General features: G+C 41.0%; 2 protein-coding genes across 3 annotated transcripts; one reads left to right on the forward strand and one right to left on the reverse strand.

The window, feature by feature from the left end:
• Positions 1 to 2,744: 2,744 nt before the first annotated feature.
• LOC137579134 (unc-112-related protein-like) lies at positions 2,745 to 5,696 on the forward strand. Of its 2 annotated transcripts, none has more exons than XM_068292833.1 (2): positions 2,745 to 2,887; positions 3,209 to 5,696. In XM_068292833.1, the coding sequence occupies exon 2, from the start codon at positions 3,275 to 3,277 to the stop codon at positions 5,438 to 5,440; it is 2,166 nt and encodes a 721-aa protein (XP_068148934.1). In that variant the 5' UTR covers positions 2,745 to 2,887; positions 3,209 to 3,274; the 3' UTR covers positions 5,441 to 5,696. The 2 variants fall into 2 exon arrangements, with proteins under 2 accessions (XP_068148934.1, XP_068148935.1); XM_068292834.1 differs by having other exon boundaries at positions 3,220 to 5,696.
• A 108-nt stretch (positions 5,697 to 5,804) lies between these two features.
• On the reverse strand, positions 5,805 to 9,159 carry LOC137579133 (nuclear RNA export factor 2-like). Its single transcript, XM_068292831.1, is given in 10 exon segments — positions 5,805 to 6,057; positions 6,129 to 6,443; positions 6,501 to 6,683; positions 6,685 to 7,629; positions 7,692 to 7,793; positions 7,849 to 8,133; positions 8,187 to 8,642; positions 8,712 to 8,857; positions 8,948 to 9,040; positions 9,111 to 9,159. Coding segments are annotated over 9 exon segments (2,547 nt in total). The 5' UTR covers positions 9,136 to 9,159; the 3' UTR covers positions 5,805 to 6,057; positions 6,129 to 6,131.
• Between the last annotated feature and the right edge of the window lie 378 nt (positions 9,160 to 9,537).

Consider the following 9,537-nt stretch of genomic DNA (forward strand, 5'->3'; position numbering starts at 1 on the left):
AGGTCTCTAGTTTTTCCAAAGGGGACGCGAATAAGATGTGAATTAACTATCCTCAGCCCGACGAAAGAGATTCAAAGAGATCAAGAGCCTGGTTTGGGAGCTAACTCCCCAAGGGCAGATGATTAAGTGGTTTCATCTAATTGAAAATCTAAACCGAATACTCCAAGAATTTGTACACATATAAACCAAGCTTAGAGAAGTTTGATTTCTCAAAAATAACAGTTTTCGAAGCTGCTACAGCAGATCTTCTTCAGAAATCCCTACCAAAAAAGGAGTTTTTGTACTCACTGCAATCTGAAATGGATCAATTATGCGTCTAAAGTTACAAATAATCGCTGATATGACTGGAATTTTTCAGTGTTTACTTGAATTAATATACACTACAAAACTGAAGTGGAAAATTTCAGTTCGTTATTGAAAATTCTAGCCAGATGTAACCCTCGAATGGTGAAGATTAGCTCCTTAATCATTTGTGTAAAGATGGATCTATTGATATATTGGAAAATAGTCGAACTGAAATAAAGGCTTGTGGTGTCCTCATGCGAAACTTGAACTGCAATTTAAACATTCTCATCCTAGCAAGATTGATGAGTCCCCACAAATAATACGCCAAATATTTTCATTGGATGCAAAGATGATTGAATAATAATAATCAAAAGAAGAAACAAAAAGTCGCCAACCCTTTGATAATGTCAACTCACCCCACTACCCTCTTTCGTACCCCAAAAATTGTGGCTTTGATGATTATCGTTCCTCGTCCCACCGCCCTCACAACCTGCCTGTTATTCTATCTTCTCTCGGAACTTCGTACGATTTGCGTTTTGTGTGTATAAACATATTCAGTTCAATTCATAAATCCGCGTCCCAGCTCGATTCGCTGATAATTATTTTTATATAAGAATATACATATGTATGTACATACATACATACATATGTACCTGTATATAGACCAAGTATATAAATAAATAACTGTAAGCATGACACCACGTCCACTTCCACTCGTCGACGACGTCGTCGTCTGTCTCTCTGACTGTGCAAATTATTGTCGCACATAAAAAATATTGCAGGCCAGTGCCATCCAGAGAGTCAGAAAGTCGCTTTGAAGACGGAAGTTCAACTCATTTCCGGTTATGTATATATACAAATACATATTGTATTTGTATGTGTGTATAGTTGGCCTGGCTTGGCCTGCCTCGCCCTAGGTACCGCCCCCTCCAGCGCTCTTTGCCATCGCTCACGACGTCGTCGGCACTCCGAAGGGCAGAATCAGCATTCATTTCATTCATATATTTTCATAATTCATAATTCGAATACTATATACAGACATAGTATATATCCCGGTAATGTTCTAAAACACTTTTTCGCTGTGTTTCCCATTCATTTTGTGGATTGGTCGGTTGGTTGGTCGTCGTCGTCGTCGTCGTCGCCGCCGTTTGTCGCTGCTGCGCAAATACATTCTTAATTAAGTTGTAAATGAAACATAAAAATATCAAAGAAGCTAATGTCGGCAGCGCCGAAGTTGATATACCCTTGCCATCATTTAATATCCTTTTTGGGGGCCAATGTTGGGTCAATCCGGGATACTTAGCACCTGAAAACTAATTTGGGTCAAGACGCTATCTCACTCACACATATGGGCAAATATGGAACCTATGGTCTTGTTGGCCAAATTTGTTCTTGTTAAATTTTTTTTTTTTTAAATCGCAAATGCCACATTTATCAGACATAAAGAAAGGCTTTAAGCAACTTCTCATGCTAAACAATACATACATATGTATGTATAAGGAAAAGTGGGAAACACAATCAATTTTATTATACCCTCTGTAAGGGTATGACAAAGTTCTAATTACGTCGTAGGTTTTTCCTTTTCCCCACTACTTGCTGTCTCTCGCATACATATAAATATTTCAATTTTTGTTGTTGTAGAATTTAGTACATACATACATACGTACATATGTATGTACGTATGTATGTTTGTACATACCATGCACTTCCGCTTATCACTAAAGATTACTTGAAAAGAATTTGGGTCACCTCAGCCAACCACTACAACAACAACCAAACATTTTTTGATATACATAAGCATATATGTACATATATATGTAATTAAAATTTGACTTGTGGATGACATAATATATACAAGCACCAACGTAAAAATTTTACTATGTAAAATGTTTCAGTTTTTGGGTACACCATTTCATTGACAGTTTTTAATTTGAATTTAAGTCTTGGCGCCAGCTTCAGTTGATAACACTTTGATCGATTAGTTTTAGCCTTTTTGGCTAAAGTGGCAGCACTGGTCCACTTGGTGCATCGATAACAATGCCATAGTAGCCAGATTTAATGATTCCGACTGAGAGCTAGGCTGTGACGTCAGCGATGTAACCGCATCAGGTGGGAATATTTCTCTTAGCAGCATTGATGACGCAGCTAGTGGAGAGCAGTGATTTTTACTCTCTTTTGCATAAACAGCGCTCTTTTGTTGCATGTTGGATCGAGCTGCGACATCGAGTTGCGACCCCCCCCAGCGTGTAATATTACTTTAGTTTGAGTTGCCCCTTTAAATGATTATAAAAATACTTTACAATTTCAAAAAAATCTTTATGTAGAAATTTTTTAAAACCAAAATAAGCTTTTTGAAATAAGCTAGATTTCAAGCTATAAGCATTTTAACCACTTTCCAAGCTATTTCTTTTGAAATAATCCAGATCTAGCTTAAAATAAGCCAAAATGGCAACACTGTTCCTGCCCGATAGCGCCGCTTTCTTTTTCAATGAATTTTCCCGATCCGTAATTTCCATTGAATTCAAGTGAAAATCAATCAAAATCAATGAATTTAGCAACCGAAAAGAGAATATTATAGGAAAGACAAAGCGCCCGCATTGAAGTGAGTTACAAAATAATTACCATTTCAATCAAAAACACAATTCAATTGAACAGATGCTGTTGCAACTGAGAGAAGAACAGAAACAGAAAACAACTAAACAAACAAAAAGAGATACGCCAAGAAGGCGAACACAAGGTTTCCACTTGCTTTTAAATATTTAAAAGAAGACATAATCAAAAAAATAAAAACCACCAAAATGAAACTATTAATTATTTAAATTTCGTTGACCGTTACTTATTTTGTCATTTCTTCTCTCGCTCTCTCTCTCTCTCTCACGGCCGCCTTCGGATTGTGTGTGTGCGATTTGTCTCTGTCTCCAAGGACGTTGCCAGATTTGGGAATTGAGGCCATCCATTCGCTGACATCATTTTAGGGCCCCCAATCAAGATGATTCACGTAGGCGACAATTCATGGAATCTAAGGATTTTCATCACCGATTTGTCCCTGGAGCGGCAAATGCGTGTGCGTGGCGATCAGCATTTGGGTGCCATAATGCTGCAGCTGGTCGATCCGGAGAATCCGAAAGATTGGTCAGATCATGCTCTGTGGTGGCCAGCAAGGAACATTTGGTTAACCCGCACGCGTCTCACCCTAGATCAGTATGGCGTGCAGGCGGATAGTTTGCTTCATTTCACTCCGATGCATAAGATTTTGCGCGTCCAGTTGCCAGATTTGCGCTATTTGGACTGCCGTGTCGACTATTCGTTGAAGACTTTCGGCGCAGTGGTCAATCTTTGCAAGCAATTGGATATACGTTATCCCGAGGAGTTGTCTCTGAGCAAGCCCTTGGAAGCGGACCATCTTAAGAGAAACTTTGCCCAGGAGAATCAGCAGCAAAAACGTGGCATCAATGTGGAACCGGCAGCGGATACCAACTCCTTTGTGCCCATCATTGCGGCATCTGATCATCAGCATCAGCATCATGGTGGAGTAGCGGATGGCGGCAGTTCTGGAAGTTTGGATAAGCCCTCGTCGCCAGGCATGTTCTTTTGTGCTCCTTTGTCGCCGCACGAGCAGCGAAGCCAGCGTCAACGTCAACGGCCGCCGCTGACTTCCTCGTCGCCGTCGCCCGGCACCTGGCAGCCTAGCAATTTGGGTTATGCCACCTATGATTCGTCGTCTTCGAGTCTGGGAGATTTTCAAGAGAATCTAGCGTGCTCACCCGCAACTCCTAGCAGAGAGGTTAGAGAGCGACTTCTGAGACCGAAATCACTGGAGGAGAAAGCCCGTCTGAATGTGGCTTGGTTGGATTCATCTTTGTCCCTCATGGAGCAGGGCATTAGGGAGTATGATACGCTTCTGTTACGTTTTAAATACTTTACCTTTTTCGATCTGAATCCCAAATACGATCAGGTGCGAATCAATCAATTGTACGAGCAGGCCAAGTGGTCCATATTGAATGAACAACTCGACTGCACCGAGGAGGAGTCTCTAATGTTTGCTGCCTTGCAATATCAGGTGAATCATTATCATCACATTGACACCATCGACTCGGGCATTGAGGAGACATCGAGTCAAGAGAACGACGATGACGAGATCGATTCAGCCCTGAAGGAGCTAGAGATCACTTTGGAAGGCTCTGATCACTTGAGGAAAACAGCCAATATAACCCATATCCCGGAATTGGCCGATTACCTTCTCTATCTAAAGCCGCAGAGATTCACGTGGAGGGGCTTTAAACGCTATTATTTCATCTATAAGGATCTTCACTTGCTCCTGTACAAGAATGCCGAGGAATCGCGCCTGAATAGTGCCAGTCCCTCATTAAAGATCAATTTACTGGGCTGTGAGATTAAGACGGAAGTTAATCAGGCTCAACACAAGTATGCCATACGGTTGGAGGTCGATCCCGAACAGGGCAACAACAAGTCCAATAGTGAGTTGTGGGTAAAATGCGACAACGATTTGCAATACGCCAAATGGTTGGCCGCCTGTCGTCTGGCCTCGAAGGGTCGCTCCTTAGCCGATAGCTCCTATGAGAGTGAAATCGATCAGATTCTGTCGCTATTGCAAATTCAAAAACCTTTGCCCGGTATTCCAGTCGATATCGATCCGATTTCTGTCGATCCAATGGATTATCTCTCGCCCAAAATGCTACGGAAATTATCCAACAAATCGGTTCAACGCATTCTCGAGGCCCAAGCCAATGTTCGCGAGTTGACAGCCACTGAATCAAAAATGAAATACATCCAAGCCTGGCAATCGTTGCCCGATTTCGGGGTCACCCTGTTTATCATTAAATTTGACGGTCATCGTCGGGAGGAACTTCTCGGAGTGGCTCATAATCGCATTATGCGCATGGATCTCCATAGTGGGGATCATTTGAAGACCTGGCGTTACGACTCCATGAAAGCGTGGAATGTCAATTGGAATATCAAATGCATGATGATCCAATTTCAGAACGAGAATTTAGTGTTTTCTTGCCATTCGGCCGATTGTAAGGTCGTACACGAGTTCATTGGCGGCTATATTTTTATGTCCATGCGTTCAAAGGATAACAATCAGACATTGAATGATGAACTTTTCCACAAATTGACCGGTGGCTGGTCTTAGGACGTCAACTTTCCCCAATTATGTAACTTGTTGATCCTTCTCTATATTTACTTAACTTATTTGTTGACCAGTGGCAACTCTACTGCCCTAACCTCAAAATTAACTCACCACATTAATGCAATTAGCCCCTCTACTTATTATTACTTTTTTTTTTTTTGTGTAAACTAATCTTGTTAATCTTGACTAGCCAAAGGTGAAAATGCCTTACTAACTTTTAAGTATCAATAAAAATAATTAAACCCAATTGCTCACATTAGTTGCATAATGATGATTTTATATTTAATAGGTGGGAAAAAACATGGTTCTGGAACTTTTCCAATATTTTATGATTCTTTCGAATGTAAACAAAACTTTACTAGAACCATTTCTTTGGAAAACTTTCATCTTTATTAGGTTTATTCTCGCTGGTAATTAAAGCTAGACAAATTTGGTATCCAAGTAATTCGTCTAATTAGGAACAAGGACACGAGATTCCATTTTACAAATGGTGCCACTAGTCAAATGTCGAAAATTATTAAGAAAGAAAAAAAAGAATCGCAGGATATGATATATCTGTTGATGAAAATTAAAGCTAATGTTTCATGGTTTGATGTAAAAATATTACTTAAGGCAGCGACCTAATTATGTATAGATGGATGTAGGTTAGGAGTTAATTAATTAGTCTTTGGACATGTATGTAGATACTTACGGTCTAGGTATAGGCCTCTATGGGTATTTGATTTTTCTCCTCCTCATCGAGAAATCTCTTAAAGGCGTTCTTAATGTCATATGATTCCATTTCCAGAATCTTAGTGCACCACGGTTGACGCAGTCCAGTGATCTCGCCGAATAGTAGCGATTTTTGCAATTCGGTTTTGATTACTTCTTGGGTGCCAACCGTCTGAGGAGGATCAGCTTTGGCTTGAGGCATTTTAAAAGCGCTCCTCATTTGATTCGGCGAGGGAACCAGGATATCTATATGCTCGTTGGTGATTTTCCAACGGGAAGCTTTCTTACCAATACCCTGGAAAAACCAATCAGATCAATTAACAAAACATTGAGAAAGAGATTGATATCTTACCAAGCCAGTGGCATCAACTTTAAGTACAAACTGCCTGGAAAAGCCCAAAAAGAAGGGTATTTCTGATTTTTCTGCGATTGGTGAGATATCTTCCATCAAGCCATTGACATAGATAATGGCCGATTTGCCATCCCAATGCATAACATCCGTTTGAAGAGATACAAAATCGAATCGCACAGGGGGGCAATTGCATAAATAAACTGATTATATCATCGCCGCCCACATGATACGCAATGCTGGCACGTGAAAGGTCCGCCAATCTCTTGATGTTGCTCGAATGTGTGGCATATGGGCGAGTGCGTTGGAAAAAATTCTTACGTTTGATCTCACAGGTTAATGTGAACAAGGATTTATCCGTATAATATTTACGAAGACTCTCGCGCGTTGCGTGCGACTCATATTCGGTTAGGAACTTTTTGAGAAAAGTCTCACACAACTCGTAGGCGCCAACATTGCAAAGGAAATTCTTTTGGGTGACAGGCATCACTTTGTCACTCAATTCCACATTATCCAAAATGTTGAGACCAACGAAAACTTCTCGCACAGCTGCCACATACTCGCTGGGCATGGGATACTTCTGGCACAGGGGATTGCCATGGAGCGTTAATGACTTCAAGTGTAGAACCTCCAACGGACGTATAGCCTCCAGATCGTGTATCCAGTTGTGACTCAAATCCAGTGACTTTAGATGTACCATCAGGCGCAAAGTCTTAAGGCAATCTAGACGCATTATCTTATTTTTCGACAATTTCAGTTCGGTGCAATGGTTCATGAATTTACGCGACGCCATGGTTAGGATTTTGGTAACAATCGGCGGCGAACTCAAACTGACCACAACATTCTCCAAGCCAGGAGTGCAACGGAACATATCTAGCTTCAGCACACGATCCTGTACATTGAAGCAGGCATCTAAGCATTTCCCAATGCGGTCATAAGGGTCCACATGACTCGATGGCTTAAACTGACTGACATTCATTCTTAAATAGTAGGGTAATTTGCGTTCCAGATTCACTTCTTTCTCCCCAGTCACAAGCTGGGGTATCTTCAATTCCAAATTGCATATCTGCACCAAGTGGAAGATCTGATCATAACAATTGCGCACTATGAAACTATGCTCGCCGTTTTCAAACTGCAAAGAAAGTGGATCACTGGGTTAAATGGGATGTAGGAGAAGTTAAATACTACGCTTACCTTATAGTAGCAAGGATAGAACTCACTAAGAGAATGATTCACAGTAATGAAGAAGTAATCAAAGAGCATATCCTTAGTCAATGCATGACTAGGATCGGGTATCTGCGAGAAAAGTCAAGTTAAATAGGTAATTTTCGATTCGATTTCCTATTCTTACCTTGCATGCGTGCCAATCCTTGCTATCTTGAAAGGCAGCTAATTCATGTTTATTGGACCAATCAATGCGAACACCGTCGCATTCCAAGTCAATCTCATAGTTAAGCGGCGTGTATGTATCATTGAGCTTATCAATTGCCACACCATCGATCAGTTTGAAGTTTTTCGCTAACGGCTCCATGCACTTGGGATATCTGGGGCTTTTGATAATGGGATTATTGGCAAGTCTTAGCTCTTTGGCACGAAAGCGCTCCAAGTCCGAGCAAAGACGTCGATGTGATTTTATCTGGAAAGAGAAAAGATGGAAAACCTCTCTATCTAGCTCTCTTGCTCTCTTACCTGATTGTTCGACAAATCCAACAAATCATAATCTGTATCTCCGAAAAGATTCAATGGCAGCAGATTCGAGATGCCGTTATTGGCAAAAATAAATCCATTGACCATGTGAAACCGATTATTGTTATGCTGGACATTCTGACACACCTGACGCAAGGTGTTCACATTGGCCAAACTGACCACTACCTGTTTGAAGCGAGGATGTGAACCGAAATTCGAGAGATTTAGTAATCCAGTAACACCATCCTGTTGCTCCAGATTCTCCATAAGCGAATCCACGGCTCTGGCAATCTCAACAGGCGGATTAATGTGCGCGGTATTGGGTTTGGACACATTCAGTATGACAAGTACTTGCAGTTCTGCACTCGTTGATAAAGTGATAGAAAGGCCCTTGGCGAAGAGCTTATCTAATGCCGATTTGCAGTTCCTGGCCAGAAATGTGTCTGCAAAGGGACCACTCTGTTTTGAATGAAATGAACGATGAATAAACATTTTTCGCTTTCCGATTATGATTCTATCCCTACTCACTTGATAGGCCACTGGATAGAGTTCCTCTGAGTCGATGGCATTGAAGAGTCCATCGAGTATTAATTTCTTAGAATCCGCTGCATACTTTAGCTGATTACGATGAACCACCCGAAACTCATGCCAGTTCACGCCGGGCACTTCTTGACCTAATCACAATAAAAACGAAATTCGTAGCTCCATATCCCCTCATAACTGCGCCCCTGCCCAGCGGAGCACCCCCCGGCTACACTACTTACCGTAACTACTGCATTTGGAATATATTTTGTTTCCCCAATAATTCACTTCAATGGGCGCAAAGCCATTGCCAATCTCTACGATGCGTTTCTGTGCTGTAATTTATAATTATGTTAGTTCCAATATACATATATGTTTTGCCAAAAAAATTAATTAAACACTTACGCCGACTTTTATTGCAAGCCATCATGCGAGATGACACTTAAATTAGAAATGACACTTGAAGAAAGCGTAGTTTAACTTCTGTTAAAATAGGGGTTCAAATAGGGGGAGCGGGTAAATTGGATTATGGAATAGGGGGAGCCGGGTAGAAATAGAGGGACCGGATAAAAATAATGGGAAACGGATATCCTTTAAATATATGTATAGCATACTTTTGGGAGATTTCAAAGCCACTGTTTTCAACCGATCGCTCCTATTGGGAGCTATGTAGATGATCTTGATCAAATTTGTTACAGTCATTAAGCGGCTTACAAATCTAACAAATATTTTTGACAATATGCTCATTGAGAAAAGTCGTTGTTAGTGATCACTGAAACAGACAGACGGACATGGCCGGTAAGTCTTGCCCAATACGCAATGGGCAAGTTCG

This window comes from Drosophila tropicalis, unplaced genomic scaffold (assembly GCF_018151085.1).
Source record: "Drosophila tropicalis isolate 14030-0801.00 unplaced genomic scaffold, ASM1815108v1 contig_694, whole genome shotgun sequence".
In the NCBI taxonomy this organism is placed as follows: Eukaryota; Metazoa; Arthropoda; class Insecta; order Diptera; family Drosophilidae; genus Drosophila; species Drosophila tropicalis.